The 23,175-nt window shown below is 36.8% G+C and overlaps 1 protein-coding gene across 5 annotated transcripts in view; it reads left to right on the top strand.

Moving 5' to 3' along the window:
• The window catches only part of SRPK2 (SRSF protein kinase 2), a 148,701-nt gene that overhangs the window by 103,623 nt on the left and 21,903 nt on the right, over positions 1–23,175 (top strand). For all 5 annotated transcript variants that reach the window (XM_030013305.2, XM_030013308.2, XM_030013307.2 and 2 more), the window contains 8 exons: positions 1,787–1,895; positions 2,432–2,519; positions 2,765–2,852; positions 8,513–8,619; positions 14,956–15,121; positions 17,152–17,177; positions 18,651–18,897; positions 19,839–20,327. In XM_030013305.2, the coding sequence (XP_029869165.1) occupies positions 1,787–1,895; positions 2,432–2,519; positions 2,765–2,852; positions 8,513–8,619; positions 14,956–15,121; positions 17,152–17,177; positions 18,651–18,897; positions 19,839–20,327 (1,320 nt within the window). The remainder of the gene's footprint in view (positions 1–1,786; positions 1,896–2,431; positions 2,520–2,764; positions 2,853–8,512; positions 8,620–14,955; positions 15,122–17,151; positions 17,178–18,650; positions 18,898–19,838; positions 20,328–23,175) is intronic.

The following is a 23,175-nucleotide window of genomic DNA, read 5'->3' as shown; positions in this document are numbered from 1 at the left end:
CATCAGACTCATTTCTGTGCCTGTGAACATGCTTGACCCTCTGCGGTGGTATAAACTGCCAGGCAGGTGGGCAGGGAGGTGCATGAAGTCAGTGCTGTATATAGCCGAGACTTGCTCTGCCCATCTGAAGTTGTTTGTTGCTGTCACTTGGTTCAGACCGGCCCCTGCTGAGACGGATACTTGTGAGTGCTGCTTCCCTGATGCTCTGGCCTGAGCTGTTTGAGTCTCTGCCAGCGGTATGACGTGCGGGAGCCTGGGCAGCTGCAGCCGTGTCGGATGGGTCAGCTTTTGGTTGAGGCTGTGAGCAAACCACCGACTGTCTGCTAAGTTTGAAGTTACACCTCACGATACGAATATCAAAGCTGTGTGTGTTTTAGAGTTTCAGTTTAGACATACCAACATCTAAAGCAATACATTATTTAGGCTTTTTCATTCTGTTGAATATATAATCTTTATAGTGCTATTGTACAGTTGTGTTAAATTTATTAATCTGCTCTGGAAGCTTTTGAGAAAAATTCACAAATAAACTCTTGAACTTCTTGTAAGGCAAATGATGTTATTGGCAAAGAAAGGATATAAATATAGCCAGATTGGATGTTGCTGTTCCACAGATAAAAAGGAGGTAAGAGAGAAGTCCCTGTTGTAAATCCAAGGAATTAAGTGATAAATTCACGTTGTTGTCTCACCTGGGCACCAGTTCTAACAAGATTTTCAGGGGATTTCAAAACAAATATAGAAACTTAGAGAAAGTAGTCTGAGGTTTTCCTAATTTTAAGTGGAATAGTCAGTAACTGATGATCCTGCCAAAGGACAGTTGGGCATGACATTGTGAAGGACCAGAAAGAGCCGAAGAATTGATTACTTGACAGCTGCTCTGAGTCTGATGCTGGTGATGTCCTAGAGGGTTGCACGGTGCAGCTGCATTATTTGTTTGCAATTTAGTCAATCCAGTTAGTGGATGTTGTTATTAGTGTGTTAAGGTCTGAATAATAATCTTGTGTGATCACTGTCTTCCCTGTCTTTGACCGGGAGGAAGAATGCCTCTTTAAATATGAAGGAAATAAAAAGCTTCATTACACCTCTTCACACTGCCTAGAAAGCTGAGCTCCAGCCTGCTTTGTCCTCTTCGCCTTTCTGCCTAAAGGGGCTTTTGAGGAGCTGTGTAGTGGTGTAAGTTAGGACTGCAGACTTTGGTAATTAAAAAGCAGTTCAGACAAAGCCCGTAGCTGCCTGCTCTCTCTTCTTCCTCACTGTAAAAACCCCAGACATAAGAAAAATGCATTGCTGCTATGGGTCAGGAGCCAAGCAGAAGAGCATCAATAAAGTCTGCGTTGTTCTTAACATTTTCTCAGGAATTATTTTATTGCTGCCTTTATTAGTAGAAAGCAAATGGGAATTAAAACAAGTCACTGTTTCTGCAATCATGCAAAATATCTTGACTGGAGAAGCTTCAAATATGATAAAGAAATAATGTAGATCTTTTCTGTACTCTGTGAAGTGGAAGATAAGCCTAGGGAAATAGAGAACAGATGGTAATATTACCACAAATAAAAGCCATAAGAGAGGAGGGTAAATAAACTCTACAGTAGTTACAGGACATGAGTTTTTCCCCTCCAGGCCTAGTAAGGCAGATTTTTTAACATTAGATTAAAATTTTCTTTAGATTTCCTATTTCTAGTACAGGACAATTTGAAGAGGAAAATTTATACTACAAGAATTACTTAAAAACATGGGAATTATTGTTTGTTTTCTGAATATTTTTTCTTTACTCGTTTTTTCATGAAAGGAGGCTATCATCCAGTGAAAATTGGTGATCTTTTCAATGGCCGGTATCATGTTATTAGAAAGTTAGGATGGGGACACTTCTCTACAGTCTGGCTATGCTGGGATATGCAGTAAGAAAACTATTTATTTCCATTCACTTTTTTCTTAATATGTTACTTAATTTTGTTTGCAGTAACTTTCATTTTACATGCATGATAAAGTTAAGTAAATGTTTGCTATCTTTTTATGCAGAAAGATGTCTGCAGTCTTATTTTGCTCTTGGTTAAGGGTGTAGTTTATAAAAGCTCTCAGAAATAAGTACAATTCTGTTTTCTTTGACAAATTAGCTTTGGTTATATTGAATTTGCATGTTGTCTTGAACATGCAAGAGTAAGCTAATGTTTTTATTTCTGTTGTATCTTTAATGAAAAAATACAATTATACCTTGACTGAATGATAAAACTTGTAACCAAATTCCTCTTCTAAAAACATTAGCATCAAGGGGACAAAATGTTCAATAAATCAGACTGTTAACAGAGTATTGTTAAAAGTTGTTTTTAAGTGCAATTTCAGTGTTTTCTGTCAGAATACATTAGGTATATTCTATTTAAAATTTCCCAACCTTCAGCTCAGAGCATGTGTTGAAAATGTTTTTGTTCTTTTCAAGGGGGAAAAGGTTTGTTGCAATGAAAGTTGTAAAAAGTGCCCAGCATTATACAGAGACAGCCTTGGATGAAATAAAGTTGCTCAAATGTGTAAGTATGACTCATGTAATACAGTTTTCAATACAAAAAATAATAGTAATAATGAGTTTTAAAAATGTAGCAGAATATTGTTTTTTAAATTTTTTTTGCATAGATTTTTTTTCTAAATAGCCGGCTTATTACGTGTTACCATGATTTTTGAAGCTCTGAAATATTAACATCATGTGGAAAGCTAACTAATTTGTATTTTAAAGTGAATTTTTTGCTAAAATGTCAGTGTTTACATCTTGGTTTAGGTTCGTGAAAGTGACCCTAATGATCCTAACAAGGATATGGTTGTACAGCTAATTGATGACTTCAAAATTTCTGGAATGAATGGAATTCGTATCCTTTTGAAAACATGGCATCTTCATTTAAAATTATCTACTGAGATAAGTAAGCATTTAGTTCTGGCTTTTTTCTATTTAGTCTTACTTTGAACATGTAACGTAGAAACACTGAAATATATGGAGATACAAAGGGTAGACCAGTGTGTAATGCACTTACTGGAGTGAAAGTAGCTTAGCTTTTCTAAATACAATGCAAAATAAAAAAAATTCCCATGAATCCTGTTAAGGTCTGCTAGAACTAGAGGTAGTTAATTCACTTAAAAACTGGAGTTCTACCGAAAAGATTTGTAATCACTGAGGCTTATAGGAAATATGTTTTGCTCTAGATGAATAAAGAGAAAGAAGGTGTCAGTGTCATGAAGAAGCTGGTTTCTGTTTTCATGTGTGAAGTGTGAGGGCATGGAGATTCTTCTCTTGTTTATGTGATCCTCTTTTGGCCAGGTGTTAATCTCTTTTTTGGCCAAGGTTTTAAAAAGCTTTACCTTCAAATGCTTCCTTTAAGAAAAAAAAAAAAAGAAAAAAAAAAGATGAGAGAGACAGTAAAATATGACAATATTGTTCTTGGGGAAAATTTTGGGTCTATGAATATATTTGATTTTAGAGTTGAGCTAAAGTGAGTTATCCATGCTAATTATATTAGATATTTTAGCAGCTTATTATATTATTGTGCTTTCATTTATTGTTATAGCTGGTATTTATGTGTATGCTTGTTGTGTCTTGGAGCCCTAATAACAGACCTCATTGTTCGTGGTGTTGTACTACCAGACAAAGAGACAGTTCCTGCTCTAGAGAGCTTAACACTAAGTTTATTTTGGTGATGTGCCTTCAGTTTTCAGCAGATCAGGTTAAGATGCTCTTCACCAACTCTCATCCTCTAGGAGAGGAATCTAGGAGGTGACTGTCAGTAAATCTGAATGCCCACTAGAAAGCGTCCTTTCAGGGAGAAGTGTGCAAGCAGTTGTCATCCCATCCATCTGTCTCTTGACATTAGTTATGAAGCCTTTGGGTTTGTGATAAGTGAGAATGAGAGTGCAGGGACAAGTATTCTCAGTTACAGAATGGTGTCTTAACTGTTTTCCCTTTGTCCCATTTTGATTTGTTTCCTGGTTGCTTCAGTGGTCATCTACCATGGTAGAAAGCTGCTTACATGTAGGTGAAGTTAGTATAGTCTGTTTTTTTCCTAGGTTTTATAATCAAATTAAAATGAATTAAAATAAACAATACAGTTGCCAGTAGTAGTTTCAACCTGAATGTAAGTGGTTTGTGATCAAGGAAATTGCATAACACAGTGAGGCAAAGAACCCTGGTTAGGGTTTCTTGGTGCTGCTATTATGCTACAAAAAATACGTTTTAATTTGAGATGCTTATTAAGATGTATTTTATAAATACCTCTATCGTCTAACTATGTTCAAAAAAAAATAATGCGACCAAAGCATTTCAGGTCTTCAGCTGACAGCTGTACAATTGAAGAATAATTAAAGTTATTTTTAGAAATCAGAAATTTTGACTTACTGTTTTCACTGTAAAACACTAATATGAAATGGGGAATAAGAAAATGCATTCGTAACTATACATAGAAATAATTCTTATCAGCTTAACAGAGCAGCTTCCCAATAACGTTCTTAAATTATTGCTAAGATTCACATGTATGTATACATCTGTATTAAAGGTGAGAGCCATTTCTAAGTGTGAAGAGTAAATTTTGCTAGTGATAATATTTTGAAAGCATACCCAAACTTTATCTTCTTGAAATATAGCACTTAAGTTGACAAAGCCAAAAGAGACCATGTACTAGGGAAAAATAAGGGTTCAGATAGCTTTGCGTTAGCAGGTGAAAACTGGACAGCTGATACTGATTTATTCTGTTTCAGTTTTACCCTCCTGTTGAAAACTCTGGCAGTACAGAAGTTGTTTTATGTGGAAGGCAAATTACTGCCTTACTGAGAAGTACGTTTTTCAGAAAGGTACAGTGGACAAGATGGGCTAATACTGGACTAAAATTTAAGTTACAACTGGAAGTCTGTCAGCCCTAACCACCAGTGAAAATATGATATCAAGTATCTTATACTTTGAGTTTTCTGGTGAACAGCTTGTGCATTCTGAGTTGCATTGCTTATTTGAGCAGCAGTTGGTTGCATTGATTATTTGATAACTCCTTTTTGTCTTCTAGGGAAAGTAATCTTTGGTGCAGGTTCTTTTGGGAGGGAGCAGGTAACTGATTTTAAAGTTTTGCTGCTACTTGTTTCAGTTTTAAAAATGCTATATTAGTGCTATGTTAGTGTTACCGAGTTGAACAGGTTGAGAGAAATACAGTAATTTGAGAGTTTCTCCATGCTCTGCTGTTTCCAGCTTCCTTTGGGCAAGTCACTAAATATCTACGCCTTGACTGTAAATTAAAACAACATACGCTTCATAGGGGCTTGATTATTCGTTATGGAATACATTGAAAAGTTAAAGCAAGACAGAAGAGAAGTGGGTGAATCCTTTGGACGGCTAATATCACAAAATGTTGTGGAGCTTCCAAACAGGGAAGCTTGTTAAGAACGGTGTAGCACAGAGCTGGGAACGTGCAGAGCCATTGGCCTGCACTGTGTCTGTAAAAACAGTCATCTTTCTCCTAGGAGCTGTAATAAGTGTTTATATACAGAGGAGTTTTAATAATGTGTGTTATGCTATACTAGACTGGTAATTTTTTAACTACTTTTACATTTTAAAAAGATTGAAATTAGGATTTTTTTCAGGAGATAACAATTCTTGAACTTGGGCATGTTGGTGTTTTCAGTAAGTGTAAATTATTATGTTTGTCTGCACTGGATATTTATTAGAGCCTTAATAAATGGCACTTTATTTCAGTGTAGCATTTTTTTAATAAAAGAGTCAGTTAATTACATAATGAAACAAGTGCTTGGAGAGACAAGTGAAAAAAGAAAGAAGGAAACATTCCTGACACAATCAGACGTTATAACAATTGTAATAAATTGTTCTCCAAAGAATATACAGCATTAATTAAATGCCATAGAGCCTAAATGCTGCCAATCCAGAAGCAACTGTGACATATCCAGAAGTGTTCTGTGTTGGTACCAGAGCCTTATTTCATTTAGCTTAACTAGTCTTTAACCCTCATCAGATTTCTAAATGCTCCTGTAATGTGTGTCTGTAGATAGATAGATAGTTACAGGTAGGATTTTAGTCAAGAAAGAACAGTTTTAAGTACTTAAGCCTGTCAGCTGATTAATGTTATGTTTGCTGTCACTTCTGCTGCTCTGCTCAGTTTCCCCCATTCAGACGTTCCCCAAACTGCTTCAAAGAGCATTTCATAAAAGGCGTGTCTGTTGGCTGGGCTTCGGGTTTATTTTTGCTGGAGGACTTTTTGGATGTACCCTTCTGTCAGGATGTTAGTGCTGTAGGAAGATCCTGGGGCTTGCAAGGCTGGTTTCTTAATAGTTAATGCACAGCTTTTCTCAAACTCTTTGTTGTGGGCAGTCTGGCCTACAGTTAATGTTTTTCAGGTCAGGATAGTAAATCAGGTAACAGTCACATTTTTGCATACCTGCTCCAAACACTGAGCCTCCTATATGTCTTCTCCCCATCCCAGTTGCCTCCCCAGTACTGAGCATGCCTTGAGTTTGTCAGAGTCCTCCCAGCAAAACATTGTAATTTTTTTTTCAGGTAGGCTTCACTTCTCTTTCTTATGGCCCTCCCTCTCCTTGTCTGCCTCTGCCATTCCTCCTTGGATCTTCCTTCTTAGTGCCCTCCCCTTGCCTCTCAGCTATTCACTTCCCTACACCCCTTTCTCTTCTGGTTACTGGGAAGGCTTAGCACTTCTGTAAGTGCAAGGAATGGCAGGAATGTGCATTGGAGAGTCTGCAGCAGCAGTGGTCTGAAGGACTGTGGGCGGGTGCCCTAAATTTCGTTTCTGAATGCTGCAGTGTCTTGCCTTTCTGAAATCTGTGTTGCTGTAGCATTGCAACTTCACTGCGTGGGCTAAGTTAATAAGCCCTGCAGAGCTAATGTGCTCTACTCATCCTTTTTGATGGCTGTGTGCTTTACTAGTGACTAGTAACCAGGACTGTTTCTTCTTCTGAATGTAACAGAGTTTTATGATATTCTGAGTAGATTGATACAATTGGGAAATGACTGTTCACTGTCTCCTCTAATACAGGAATTAAGGAACATGAAGTGAGATGAACAAGTAGTAGCAAGCAAAATGTTACAAAATGTCACAATATGCTTTGACCAGCCTTGAGACCTCTTAGCTTTGACCAGCCTTGAGACCTCTTAGCTTTGACCAGCCTTGAGACCTCTTAGCTTTGACCTAACTCTTCCAGCATAGGTGATGTAGATTTTAAAACTTCAGTTAGCTTTATGCATATAGGTAGGTACTGGAGAAGAATGTAAATGACAGACTGATAGACAAGGTAAGTCTCATTTTGACACAAGTTAAGACAGTTACTCTAAGGTCATTGCCAAGACTCTAGTTAAAAGAACTTGGAGAAGTTAGGTAAGACTTCTCCCCGAACAGTGCAGTTCCCTATGAATGGTGTCTGAGATACAGTCTAACTTAATCCATTGATATTTTCTTTCAGTATCCATCAATTAATACATTTTCTGTTATTTGTATTACATTAAACTTTGCAAGGTTATTGTATCATGTAGTTCAGGTTTTAACATTCTTTCCAATTTCCAGGGACATAAAAGTCATTCCCAGGTCATGTCTGAGGATTAACACAGTATAGTCAGATTGTATAATTTCTTGCTGGAATGTTGTAGCTGATAAAAATTACAATTAGCTTGAATATCTGAATATTTTTTCAATAGAAAGGTAACCTACCCAGGTGTATTAAGTGTAGAATCTCTAATTTAGGAAGCCCTTGAACCACAAATCACTGGAAGTTCTACATCTTGTTTTTTCCTAATACTCCTCCCTGATCATCTACTGTTGGCCTCTGTTGGTGGCCAATAGTAGATGCTGGGTCAAATTAAACTTTTTGGCATTGTGTTTCTTGCATGTTCCTTCCAAGTTCCACATTTTCTTTGTTCCTGAGTTCTTTGGTGATTGCCATTATTCTCTGCAGTTAAAACTGTAGGTGGTAAGAGATCCATTCTCTTACTACTTTAGTCTTTGTTGTCAAGTGATTCTTAATTGAGCCTAATCAAAAAGATGTTTAGTACGGTTCTCTTTCTAAAACACTGTTCCTGCAGGCTTTTGTTGTTAAAACCTTCTATTCATATCATTTAAAATTTATTAGAAACTAGAGATAATAAGCCAAGTCAGTACTTTTAACTGTTTCAAAGAAAACAAAAATGAATTAGGTTTTTGGTTTGTTGGGGTTTTTTTTGGGTTGTTTTTTTTTCTTTACAAATACCTATTTCATTGTTCACCCTAATGCTGTTGTTAACATGTAGAAATAACTGACAAGATTTGCATAATTAACATGTTTTATTTTAAATTGTTCTATGTTTGGGCACTGTTCTTGTATATGTTTATATATAATTGAAATGTAGTACCAAAGCATATACCACATTCTGCTCATTTTAGGGGGAACTGTTTTTCCTCTAAACAGGGTGATGATTGCTTTAGCCAGTATGCAAACAAACATTTGTGTTGATGTCATCAACAAGTTTATTTGGAAATTATCCTTAATTAAATCCCAGATGTCTGTATGGTCTTCGAAGTACTTGGACATCATCTCCTAAAATGGATTATCAAGTCCAATTATCAAGGCCTTCCCATTCGTTGTGTAAAAAGTATAATTCGACAGGTAAGATTTGTTAATGTTTTAATAAGGTTTTTCCACCATTGTTAACAGTTTGAAAATTAGAATGATGATATTTCAACTGAACTCTTACTAATGAATATTTAAGACAATGTTATTGGTAATTCCAGGGGGATTTGCAAAAGCTTCTTTTTGGATAGCCTGCATTTCTGCATGCTGGAGTGGGGTTGGTTGGTTTTTGTTTTTTGGTTGTTTGGTTTTTGTTTTTGTTTTTTTTTGTTTGTTTTTTTTGTTTGTTTTTTTTAATCAAGGTTTTGCCCTGATAAGGGAGTTTCCTGAGCTGCTTTAGAAAATAAAAAGTTGAAGCAATGAGTCTTTTTTATAGATGTAAGGATATTAATATTCAGTTGCAGTTTTGGTTGACATGTCATGCTTCTTAATATAAGATCTTCTGGAAGATAAAACATCAGCACAGCAGAACAGTGGGAATAATAATAATAATTACTATTATTATTATTGTTGTCCTGGTTTCATCTGGGATAGAGTGAATTTTCATTCTAGGAGCTGGTATAGTGTTACGTTTTGGATTTGGTGTGAGAAGAATGTTGATAACACATTGATGTTTTGAGTTGTTGCTAAGTAGTGTTCAGTCTAAAGTCAAGGATTTTTCAGCTTCTCATGCCCAGGCAGCGAGAAAGCTGGAGGGGCACAAGAAGCTGGGAGGGGACACAGCCAGGACAGCTGACCCAAACTGGCCAAAGGGGTATTCCATACCATGTGATGTCATGCCCAGTATATAAACTGGGGGGAGTTGGCCTGGGGGTATGGATCGCTGCTTGGGAACTAACTGGGCATCAGTCAATTGCATTTGCATCACTTGTTCTGTATATTCCAATTCTTTTATTATTATTATCATCATTATTATTTTCTTCCTTTCTGTTCTATTAAACTGTTCTTATCTCAATCCACGAGTTCTACTTTTTTTCCTGATTTTCTCCCCCATCCCACTGGGTGGGGGGGAAGTGAGTGAGTGGCTGCATGGTGCTTAGTTGCTGGCTGGGGTTGAACCATGACAAAACTGAACAAAAATTGTATCTCTCTGAAAAGCAGGTTCTAAAGGAAAAAACTGTTCTTCGAAAAATTGTTGTCTATCTGTATTAAAGTTTTTGTAAAGTCAGAGGGTTAACTACATGAAACAGTTGAACGTTTCACTGGGACATGTTTTTTCAAAATATGTTCTTTCTCTGTGATTTTGTATATACTATGAATCTATGTGCAGTTAATACCTACAAATGACAAATGAAGTATTTTGGCACTTACGTAACTTGTATTGCCTTTCATCAACATTACCTGTATTTTAAGTGATCTGTTAAAGTAGTTACTTTCTTTGTAATTATTATTGTATGTCAACTGGCGAATATCAACCTATCAGCTCTTTAATCAGAATTAGCTAAATAACCTGATCAATGCAGTTGTTAGTACACCGTTGAAATTTTAGGTCCATGAATTTCTGTACAACTAAGAGGCTCAGATACTAGAAATAAGGAGCTGTAGTAATGCAGTGCTCCAGCTGAACTGAGCTGTCTGCTAAGAAATGGGAATATGTGAGTTTGTGTTATATGTGCATGTAAATACCCACTGTTTTCAGTAAACATTCTTTTTTGTTGTTGTTTGGAACATTTTCACTTTGGTTGCACCATTGTCCTGGAGTTTGGCCAAAACCTGAGAAATTACTATGTAATTTCTTGATACATTGGGTTTAGCAGCAAAGCCAGGTTTAGGAGCTCCCTGCTGCAGTTTACTCTTACCTCAGTTACACTGCCTGTTTGTAGAAACGGGCTGTAAGCCAGACCGCTGAATGGATCCAAGCTGAAAACAACCCTGTTTTGGAAGGAAGGTGAGAACTTCTGAACCCATCTTCACAGCATCTTTGCCAACAGGCTCCTGTAACCTAGCAGAGGAGGACTTTCAGGTGGGATCTTCAGGGATGGTGACCACAACCCAGTGAGAAGTGGGGTCAGCAAGGACAGGAGCCTGAGGGACAGAATTATGGTGGAGGCTCTCAGTGCTTTCTCTGATCATCATGACTGGGGGATCTGACTCAAGTGGCATATACAAATGCATACAGCATGGGGAACAAAGGGCAAGGGTTAGAAATCCATATGCGGTTGCAGAGCTATGACCTCATTGTGAGCACAAAGGTGCGGTGTGATAGCTTAGATCCCTGGAGAGTAGCAGTAGCCTGATAAAGGCACTTTAGGAAGGATGGCCAGGGAAGAGGAGTTGAGCTTAAATATGTGAATCTTTGCCATAGAATGGGTCAGGGTGAGAGGGAAGACCAACAAGGGTGACATCATGGTATGTATCTGCTACAGGCTGCCAATTTCAGAAGTAGATGAGAAGCACCTTCTTTAGAAAGCTGGAATAACCTGGTTCTTACAGGGGCTTTTAACCGCCTTAATACCTACTCTGGTGGGGCACATGCAGTCAAGGAAATTTCTGGAGTGTATTGAGGACAATTTCTCAGCATGGGGTGAGCTGTGTCTCAGCAAGGAGACAAGTTGGAGATGCACCTTGCTGGACTGGTTATGAATAAGGAAGAACTAGTTGAAAATGGGAAGACTGATGGCAGGCTTTGCATGAGGGGTCCTGGTAGACAAGCTGAATGTGAGTCAGTGGTGGGCTCCTGTGATAATGAAAGCTAACCGTGTAGTAGGCCACATTAGCAAGAGTGTAGGCAGCAGAATGAGGGCTCTGTTTTAGTACTTCAGGACACTACAGTTTTGGGCTCCAAGTGCAAGACATTGGCTTACTGAATTGAGTCCAGTGAAAGGCCACGAAGAGTATCGGGGAGCTGCAGCATATGATGTATGAGAGGTCTTGGAAGAACTGGTTTGTTCAGTTTTAAGAAGAAAAGGCTAATAAAGAAACTTTTGATCTCTTCAGGACAGATACAGAAAATGGAGCCAGACTTCTCTTGTCAATACACAGAGATAGGACAAGAAGCAGAGTTACAAAAAGAGACATTCTAGTTACATATTAGGAAGAAATTCTTTGTAATGAGGGTGGTCAGGCACTGGAACAGTTTATCTACAGTGTTACACAGTGTTATGCAGTCTGCATCTTAGGAAATAGTCAGAAATGAACTGGATAAAGGCTCTGAGCAGGCTGCTCTGATTTTGAGGCAAGATACAACTTTGAAGCTGGTGTGACTTAGGCAGGGAGGGTTTGCATCACAGAATCTTCCAACCTAAATTACTCTTTGCATGTAAGCAAAGGTAAAAATTCCAAGTAATTCAAACACTTGATACCTGAAAAAAGAGGAGTGGGTTAATCCTGAAAGATTAAAAACGTTTAATTTTTGTGAGGTTGGAATGAACTGTTTGGACTAGGGAGAGTGGCATTGACTGTTAAGACTTCCAGGTGGTTCATCTCATTAAAGATAACGCAGATCCTTATTCTTTTTTCTACTCAGACAAAACTTGTGCTACACATGCTCTAAAAACTTATTTATAAAACTTGAATATGAAAATTCAATTATTGCACTGCTGTTACTGTACAGCAAACCATTTTGTTTCAGAAAGTACTATAATTCCATGCTACAATTGAAAAGGAATTTTTAATGCTATGATTTGGACTATTATTTCCATTTTTGAGTACTTTTGGACATTGGGACAAAATTAGGTTTATTTTAAAATGCAGCTGAGAGTTGAGTTTCTTAATAAGAAATTTCAGTTCAGTTTCAAGCAGGTTTTTTCCACTGGGGTAGAGTTAGATGAACTGTCATGCAAGAGAAGACCTTGCAGAACTGAAAAAAAGGCCAGTTGCTGTAGTTCCTTTTTTGCAGTGGAGATAATTCGGACTGTCCCATTTATTTACTTCTGGAATCCTTACTTTGGGTTGTAAAATGTATAGCATCAGTCCCTTTTGAGAGGATCATGTTCTGAAACTGATGCTGAAACGAGCATTGTGTGTTTCATCAATGAAAATTTTCACTTTTGCCTTGATGGACAGTATAGTAAATAATCTGTTTAATGGGTTAATATGGTGTGGCTCCTTGTATGAAAAAGAAAGAAAAATAAGTTAATATTAATTGGAAACTGCAAATTATGAGCTTACTTAATGTGAACCTAACCTTGTGACCTTTACAAGGGAAAAAATACAGCCTTCTAATTTACATTTTTTTATCGTAGTAACAGGGTCTGTCGTAATTTTTCAGACTCACAAGACATTACCCATTTCATCTTTTTTCCTTTTCCAGTAGACAAATAAATAAAAACTGGGAGTGTTTTCCCTGTTCTCCATTGTCTCGGAGCACAGTGCAAAGCATGTCCATGTAGTACATGTTTCCGTACTGGTTTAGTGGTACAAATGTACTTCCAGTTTTTAGGGTGAAGAAGTCTGATCCACATTTTAAGAGAGCTAAGAACATTCTTTCTAACTATAAAATTCTAGCAGAATGATCCTCATGGTAAGTCATGGAACTGATGGGGATTCTAAAAAATATTCTGTTTTCTTTTTTTTTTCCTTCCCCCAAAAAAGACACTTCAGCCAAATTAAAGATAGAGCTGTCACCCTAACACTGTTACTTAAGAGGGGGAAAGGCTGTCCTTTTAAAAGTGGGAGATAATCAAGTCTAGTTTCACATGAATTCCACTTCTACATATCACAGTGGAACAGATATTTTTTCTTCTGAATGTTTATGGCTTTCATTGTACTCTGGAATCTTTTTTTTCTTGGTCTCACAGACATTCAGTGGTGATTTTTAAGATAGTCTGTAGTGTAGTGGGGGAGGGAAGAGACTTTTATAATCCATCTTCATGTTGCTATTGCTTTTAATGCCTCTCTTCAAATTTGAAGTCACTTAACCACTAACTACCTTCCCAGTATAAACCAATCTTTCTTCAACATTTCTTACTTTGAGACATACTGTATGTTCTTTCAGTTGCTCTGGCAAGTAGTCAAGCATATTTTGGATCTGCAGGGGAAAAAATCCAGATTATCAAGAACGCATCAGTTTTTAGGTGTACCATTGGCACTGACACTGAGTCCTGCTCAAGTGAACATACAGTTTTTATATAGGCATATAAAGAAAGCTTTTCAGGTGGTTGCTGTTCTAGTCTAGCTCCCGAACTGGAGAAAGAAGAGCCCTGCACTTGAGATATTTCTAGGATACATTAGCCTGAGCGTAAATATCATATGCATGCTGCTGCTTTTCTTCTCTTGAGCTGCCTTGTGTGCTGGATGGATGTACCAGCTCTGGTACTAGCTAAGGACTGGGTGGTAGACTAATGTCTTTGTAGTCTATTACTGGTTTTTTGAACCAACATGTTTTGTTTTTAAAGTTCACCCTAGCTAGTTATGTCTTAAATGATCCTGAGAGCAAGGAGCTTGCTAATTAATTTATAAAGTACCTAGAATGGCAGGATGTTCTTGTAGCTGGAGCTCATGCGTCTGGAGGTCTGTTTGCTGCTGTAGAAAAAAAGTGAAAGAAGTTTTTTTAAGTGGGGTCAGTGAGGTTTCTGCTTTTTTGTAGATTATCATAGCAATAACTTGATTTACACTGTTACATTATTCTGTATTGAATAATTGCAATAATTGACTCCCACACTTTCTCATACCTAGGTCTTACCTGAAATACTTGTAAAATCACACAAACTATTGTATTTCTGTTCCAGTCAGAATTTGAGAAATTTTTTCATTGTGTAAAAATCATGGTTTAATTTTTATTCCAGAATGCATTTTTAAGATTTAGGATATGCAGGTTTGATAGGAGCTAGCAGAATTTAGCCTGCAGAGAGTGTGAAAGACTAGTGGAAAAATATATGTGACAAAGGTAGACAAATCCTTATGTGACATCTTGGTCACATTAAAAGCTGAATTACTATTGGTATTCTAAGGAAAACTGTAGTTAGCATTCTCAACAACGCATTCCCCTTTTTGCTTTTTTTCTACTCAGTTGTAAGATGGTTATTCACAAACCACAAAACTTCAGTTACAGTATGTAGTACTTGCAGTGGGTTTTTTCAAATAACTGTCTTTTAAACAATCAACCAGTAAGGATTAGTCTTTCTGACTGAGCAGCCAAATTCCTTTTTCAAAGGAAGTTGTATCAAGGTTTTTTACACATGTGCACATCAGCTGAAGAGCACTTGGGAAATGGAATTCTAGAGAGTAGGGTGCTGTCATCAAGACAGTTCAGCCAGCCATCGTCTTACTCATGAAAGTCTCAATAACTGGATTTATGAGCTAATTAAATTACCCTGTCAGGCCACATATGGACTGCAGGCAGTCGGTTGAACATTTCTGTACTACTAATAAATACTTTTATCTTGGTCTGGGTAATTAAAATAAACTCTTAAAAAATCCTTTTGTAATTAGGTACTTCAAGGTCTAGATTATCTACACAGCAAGTGCAAGATCATTCATACGGATATAAAGCCAGAAAACATATTGATGTGTGTGGATGATGCCTATGTTCGTAGAATGGCTGCTGAAGCTACTGAGTGGCAGAAAGCTGGTGCTCCTCCCCCCTCTGGCTCAGCAGGTATGATAGTATATTTAAATGCAATGTAGTAAAGTTCCATCAGTGTATTAATGCTAACAATATTTTGTTTAATGAAAATGATCATTTTAAATAACTGTGTGTGAAAAATGCATGTTCTAGTTAATTCTTATGCTCTGGAAACTATCAGGGAAATGCTTTCTTCTCAGTTTTGCACATTCAAATTTTTGGGGTCCCCAGAGACAGAAAAAGATTCATGGTATAAACTTACTCTTCCCCCACCCCACAAGCTTTAATAGCTGGGTTTTAGCTGCACTGGGGCCTTGCATCTCTAGAATTGACAATAATTAATAAACTTACCTAAATTATATGTCTAGTTCTATTACAAGTTATTCAGCATCCTTGTGAAATTATCTGCTTTCTCGTCAGTCATAACTTATTCTCAGAATGCAATGAAAAGTCTTAGAATCCATAGTTTTTTCACGCTTGAAAATGGAACTTATGTACCTAACTGAATTCGTGATAAGCCCTTCTACCTAGCACTGTATGTGAAATGTTTTATGTTAAACTTGCCAAGAGTTTAGATAGGAACTGTACATTATGTTCAGCTAGGAGAAAGCAAGGTAAAGGATATTCACAGCAATCAGTAAAGACAAGCAAAGAGGAAGTGTGGCTTTTCCAGTGATCTTTAGTACTATGGTTGCTATTTATTTGCCAGTTGAGCTCATCAGCTACAGGCAGTAGAGAAATAATGTTTAAATACCTTTGTAATATTGTCAGAAAATATATCACAGATTAAAATCTCTGAAGTATAGTAAAAATACCTGCTATATCAGGGACAAATACTGTGGTCAAAATCCATAAATATTTCACAGTATTGTATAAGTTAAGATGCAAAATCTTATAAACTGTGAATATATTGTATTGAACTTTACGTAATATGTAATCACATAGCTAAAGACTGTATGTTATTTGTGTGGGAAGTAACTTGATTTTGTTCATGCAGCCTTCATATTGCTTCCTGACATTAAAATAAATACTACTTTAAGGAATATATTGATGGAGTTCTTATCACACTTTGTTCTTAGCAAATTGTAATTAAATCCATGGCTTTCCACACAGAAGCTGAAGATGTGTTTTCTTTACAGCATTTCAAGAACAGGTTCTGCATAATTACCCTTTTTAGAGCAGCAATGGTACTCAAGTTTAAGAATCTTTTTGAAAACCTTGCCCTTTCAGTGGCATACAAGCAGTTTCAACCCTGACCTTACCAGCAGGAGCTGAAGCTATAAAAGAGCTTTGAATTCTCAACTGTCTCTGTTCTGTTTTTTATTTTGCATTTGTTAATTGCCATATGCCTGTATGTCTGAAGAAGGTCATGAGAGGTTCTCTTCCCCCGTTCAGTTCCTCTTTCTCACTTCCACTTTGCCTCTGTCTCCCATATTTGGTTATTTCTATTGGTTTTGATTATTTTGGGAGGTGGGGTGGGTGTGTGGCTTGTATTGCTGTTCTGTGCATTATCACAGTTAGTTTGTAATCTCATCAGACCTAGTCATTGACGGTATCCTTCTGAGAGATGCTTAGGAAGAGGTCCATGCTGGAGATGCTTTTTTTGTGGCGATGTGCTTTTTGCCATAGGCACTTCTTCATGCCTCCAGTCCTAGCAATCAAACCACGTTTGACTTTTCTGTTGAGTGCAACACAGTAGTTTTCTTTGTTGATATTCCCTGAACTATTTAGAATATGTCTGTATCTGCTCAGTCAGCTAACTACATACGTTTAATCTGTGACAACTTCACTCTTCACTGATTCAGACCTTCCTTTCTGACTTTCATTAACTCTCCACCAACCACAGTAGAGTGAACAGATATTGATGCTAGCTCCTTCCAATTCTAGATGCTATAATGGAGACAGCAGCAGGTACTTGTAAAGAGTAAAAAAATCCAGCTAAAAAAAAATTCACTGCCTTATATTTAGTTAAGAATATTTTTACATGATTTCTACTATTTTCTGCTTTTATGGAGTTGTTTTTGTAAAAATATATCTTTAAAATTTTATTTTTTTCTTTTTAGTGAGTACAGCTCCACAACAAAAGCCTGTAAGTATTGTTATATAATTCAAGTTAACTATCTTATTTTCTGTGTTTCTGTAGGTATTAGTAGCTATCAGACTGTTGGTAGTCTCTACCCTTTTCAAAAGCTTCCGTTGAATAAAGCTTTTATCTTTCAAAGAACACTTTTAATGTCTTTGGCCTTACCAGTTTTAAGCACAGTATTTCTCTGATGGAAACTCTCATAGACTTACAATTCTATAGCGATGTCAAAGAAAGTTAAGTATTGCTATTTTCATCTCTTGAGGAATAATCCATTCTGTTCAAATCCTGACAAAAATGGGTGCCTGCACTAAATATCACGCATTGCAGATAGCTTAAGGACTTTAAGGCCTTAATCATCAAGGCCTTAAAGGAGAGGGTTTTTTTAGGAGGTTTGGAAGATCTTTTTGCCGTATACATACAACAAATAACCACTGATAATACCGCTGCTTAGAAATATCTAAGGTCAAACCTGCTTTCTATGTCTGTGTGTACAGAACGTATATAATTTCAATGGGCATACAACATGGATGAAAATCAATAGGATTGTCAAATTAACTGTCTTGTTTTGACTGTACCATAGCTTCTTTTGAAGATAACAGGATTTACAGATAAGCCTTTGAGAAAATAACATTTACTTTTGTTCCTTGTACTTTATTTTTGAATTATATGAGGATTTCTTACTGGGATAGCTAAACAATGAATGAAAACTGGATAGATTTCATTTATCAGATAGTAAAAATAGAAGTCAGAATTCAGTTAAAATATAAGAACGTGTTTCAATCCTAGCTCAGATGTGTCAATTTTTCTTTTCCTTGTTATTGTACCTGAGTTTTTCAATCCTTATGTTATATAAAAAGTGAAACTTTCTGTAATGGCCATCTGTTGTTTGTGATTCATATGTTTTGGGCCAGAAGTGAATAATAAAAATGCCTTCCTTTCACTGGGAAATAGCTGAACAACACAGGATTTATTTAAAATTCTTTACTGTTTTCTATCTCTTTTGGCTTTCTTGTAGCATTTTTCTCAGCATTCTTTTGCAGGTCATTACCTGCATTGTACAGAGAGAGAAATAATGTATAAAATTTATATGTAAATAACTAGATATGATAGCAGACTATCTTCCACATACAATATAATCTGTTAATCTAGATTGAAGTTTATTTTGGCTAGTCGAGATTATAGGATCATAGGAATTTTACTGTGGCATCTTAGACGTGTTTTGCTCTTGTATCTAATGAACAACCATGTAAAAACATGTATAACTATATAAAATTTTGATTACTTTTTTGCTTCATATAACCCTACACCATTCTTGATGTGAAGTAAAATGGAAAAAGCAATGTATTTGCTGTTTTAATTGTCATTCAGTATTTTCAAATAAAAAGTAAACATACTGTAAGTGAATTTGCTGTGAGATGCCTTGAGAATAATTGTTTAAGGGTTTTTTGTTTCCTTTTGTTTGTATTAATATTTCAGGTTGGAAAAATATCCAAAAACAAAAAGAAGAAACTGAAGAAAAAACAGAAGAGACAAGCTGAGCTGTTAGAAAAACGCCTGCAGGAAATAGAAGAACTAGAGCGAGAAGCTGAAAGGAAAAAAATAGAAGAAAATGTAACCTCAGCTGTACCATCAAATGAACAAGAAGATGAGTACCACCCAGAGGTGAAACTAAAAACAGCTGATATAGAAGAGGTAGTAGATGAAGAACCTGGAAATGATGATGGTTAGTATTACCTGCTTTTATTGACCCTGAATTTACTGTTTCAGAGGAGAAAGTAATTGCAGCATTGCATCTCGTGCAATGAACAAAATCTCCAAACTGTCCTAGATCATTAAGTTTCATTTTCTCCTGTAGGTAAAATCATAACTATAAAGTCTAAAAAGGAAAAGTAAAGTCAGACCTACTATAGAAGTGAAGAACATCAATAGCAATCTAGCTATCAAATCCCGTAAAAGAGCACACAGAAAATTCAACAGAACAGTCAGTTGTCATACCACATTATGTGGCGTAACTGAGTATCTTGGTGAAATAGAAGAAAAATAAGATTAATTCCTATTCTGTAATATTAATGTAGTTAAGCATCATTGCTTTCCCCTTTTCTTACAGTATTTGTTGTAATGGTCTATCAGGTAATAATGATTGCAGCTTCCTCACTAAAATTTTTAAGATGTCTTGTTAAAATTCTTGTTTAGTCCTGGTGATTTGGAGCATAATTGTTATGGTCCATCTCCATTCTGGCTTCCCTGGTTTTCTTGTCAACTGTTTCCAATTCTGATAAAAATGTAACTGTCTTTTGATTTGGTTTAGTTTTGTTCTGCTCTTACTCTGAATTTTCCTACTTCTATGATGACTCACTGTTTGACACAGATTGAGTTACAGATCTGTAAAGCTTGCTTTCAAGACCTCATGTATCGTCCCTTCATAACGTTCTTCTCTTCTGAATTGTTCCCTCCTGAACCACTTCCCGTTGTTTATTTTTTTCCAGCAGCCTTATTAGTTCTTTCTTTTGCCTTTAATTTAGATTTTAAGGTCTTTTGCAGTGATCTCAGTGTGTGCTATGTTGGAAGTCAAGTAGTTACTGAAGAGTTAAAAATTATTAATGCCTAATTTCAAAATGCTATATTGATTTATGATCTAATGTGTTGCTCATTGAAATTTTTCAGGTGAAGCAGAAGATCAGGACGAAAAAGAAGACACAGAGAAAGAAAACACTGAAAAAGATGACGATGTTGAGCAGGAACTTGTCAACACTGACCCTACAGACCCTAAGTGGATAGAATCCCCCAAAACAAATGGCCATATTGTGAACGGGCCATTCCTATTGGAACAACAGATTGAAGATGAAGACGAGGAAGAGGAAGAATGTCCAAATCAAGAGGAGTATAATCTTGATGAGCCAAATGCAAAAAGCGATTACTCTTATAGCAGCTCCTATGAACAGTTTAATGGTGAATTGCCAAATGGACGTCATAAAATTCCTGAGTCACAGTTCTCTGAATTTTCAGCTTCAGTGTTCTCTGGGGCTCTAGAGTCTGTAGCTTGTGGTTCTGCTGTTTCTGAAGGATCAACTGTAACCGAAAGAGAGGAGAGCAGCCCATCTCATGACAGGAGCAGAACAGTTTCAGCTTCAAGCACTGGGGATTTGCCAAAAAGTAAGTATTCCTCCTAGTGGCATATGCCATGCTTGAAGTCTCTTGGAGCTGTAGGGGATGTCTTATGTAGAATGAATAGTGGGGATAAACCTTATGTATATGTTTTATCTGTGTTCAGTGACACATGTATGCAGATACTACTTTTAACTTGTTTTGGGTATTTTTGGTGAAAATTCAGTATAAAGCCTTATGGGTAGGCTGTCACACAATTATTTCAGTAACATAAAAGGACTTTTCTATAACAGAAAAGAACTGTATCACACCATTTCCCTGACTTTGAACATGAAGTCTAGCACTTCTTAGTGATGTTGACGTCTCTCTACCTACAAGTGAAGTGTTTTAAATGTGTTTAGTTTCTGGGTTGGTGCCAAACCTACTAATGTCCTGGCCTCCTTCATGCTTGAGTCTGAAGAGTGCCCACTGAAAAGATGGTGCCTATGTGCCAGCCTCTGCAGTCAGAGAAATTTGTGCAGACTGTCCCCAAATGCTCTCTTCCCTAGGTACCGCCCAAACTTGGGGAGGGAAGTGGGATATGGGGTCAGATTAACCATAGCTAGGGTTGGGTTACAGCTGCAGCCCACTAGGGAACCCTTTTTCCATTGCTGGCTGATTTCATCTTCTTGGTTTCATCTACACTGAACATTTTGCTCATTGAATCATACATCGTGTGAATGCAAAAATCTCGATTATGATTATTTTAAATTTAGTATTTCATGTTAGAAGACTTTTGGCAAAAAGGCAGAACAGATATCTAGAAATGAAGGGGAGGCCTTTAAGTTAGTTTGGTCCCAAAGCATCGTGGTGAATTTTGACCTCCTAGGACCAGGTTTCAAGGAAAAGCAAATGTATTAGTTTTGAATGGCTTTTAGAAATGGGAGGGGGGGAAACCACTTTTGATTTGAGTTGATGGAAGACTTTTGTCTTGTAGCATGATTGTGTATTACAGTAAAAAAAAAAAGAGGCAAGTAAGTGGAATAGAAAGGCAGTAGTTAGGTTAAGAAAAAATTGTGGTAGTCAAAGGCAGTAGCTTAGCTGAGCTTACTTTAAGTAAATTGGGTGATTTTTCTTGCATTCAAAACTGTGTGATAGATGCAGCTTGGAACACAATGCAAAGGTATTCTTGTTAAATTCAAATCTACCATCTTAAATTTTAAGAGGAAAGCAGAGCTATGTTTTTTTTTTTTTTCTGCTGTAGAACTTTGTTTTTAAGGGTATTGGATAAGTTATTGTAGATGCAATATTGTCATTGACAGGTCAGTCTATACAGGAAAGAGAAAAGGAAGGTTGTAGTTGCAAGTAAGCATTATTCCCATAGTTTAAGAGCAGAAGGTGATCATGAGATCATGTAACCTGACTTCCTTTTATAACAAGCCAGTAATACACCATCTATTAAGCCCAGTAACCTTTGTTTGGCTTAAAACATATTTTCCAAAAAGATACCTGCTCTTGATTTGGACAAATGAAATGATAAAAAATCTAGTGTGGTTGAAGTGTGTTCCACTGGTCAGTACTCAGAATTGTTCCAGAAGAATGTCGCAGTTTTGGATTTGTCTGGCTGCAGCTTCTAGCTATTACTTCTTGTTATATCTTTTCTCAGTCCTTAAAAAATTCTGTAATATGCTGTGTTTTCATTCATTAATGGTTCTTTTCTGTTTCAAACAGTTCCCCTCAACCTTTTATTAAAACTAAACAAGACGACGTCTTTGTAAGGCATGTTGCCAACCCTCAACTCATTATGTTTTTTCTGTATTCAGCATGGTTTTGGACATTTAAATTCTGGCCACTAGAACTGCTCAGATCCCAAACTTTAGCCTGTAAATCGTGATTTTTGAAGACATGGAAAGTGAAATCTTGGTGTCATTGCAAAGAGCTGGATTTTTGCCATTGAATTAAATAGCTCCAGGGTAGTACACATAGGTTTTATTTATAGTGCCAGTGGCTAAATGATAAATATATGGGTTTCAGCTTTAATAAAGAAAATACTGAGAGACTAAATCTGTAAGCGGATAGAAGAAAATGAGATAGCTTATGGAGAAGATCACCAAACCTACATCAACATTGTCGCAGATAAAGTTACTAAATTTAAATAGAGATGTATCGAAAAATATGATCGAGTGTATTTCTTGGTTTAAGACTTTAGAAGAGCAATTCACACAGTTACAGAGTCTGACAGGTAAGGTAATCTGCAGGTAGGCAAGAAATGTGAAATAAAATACAGCAGAGCAGAGCTGTATTTCTGGAAGATGTCAAGATCCAGGCAAGTAAGTCTTCCAGTCCATCTCCTTGCACTCTGTAGTCCCTGAAACAATGTGTAGGAGGTTCCTAGATGCCTGGTAGCCTCTTCCTTTGTGCTGCTGGCAGTATATAGGCAGGAAGCCTCTGGTTTCCTGGGGTGATGTGTAAAATCCTCATGCCTCCAGAGAGTAAAGCCAGATAGTAAATTCAGTCACAGCTCCCTTCTGCAGAAAGAGGAGAAGCTGAACATTATTAATATTAATGGCATCAATAATAATGTTGGGTTAAGCAGTAATAAAACAGATTAAGGTATTTAGAAAGAAGAAAGATACAACAGATGCAGGCTAGTCAATATTTTTAAATGGTGCTACTTTCTCAGTATAACTTTAGTGCCCTTTTCTGTAGAAATAGGCTTTATTTGTTCCCTTCTGTCTAGGCATTGCTATACATCATTAAGTAACATGGTCTCATCTTATTTTTTCAGGATACTTGCCTCATTCAGTGCACAGACCAGTTTGTGTTCAGTGGATGAGCAGCTATTAAGTTTTGTCTTAAAAAGTTTTAACTGCATGACCAAATGCCCTTAAGATAGATCTATTAATTTCCTCATGAC

Source organism: Aquila chrysaetos, chromosome 5, assembly GCF_900496995.4.
Source record: "Aquila chrysaetos chrysaetos chromosome 5, bAquChr1.4, whole genome shotgun sequence".
Lineage (NCBI taxonomy): Eukaryota > Metazoa > Chordata > Aves > Accipitriformes > Accipitridae > Aquila > Aquila chrysaetos.
Note: the sequence above shows the minus strand (reverse complement) of the source record. Positions and strands in the feature narration are given on the sequence as shown.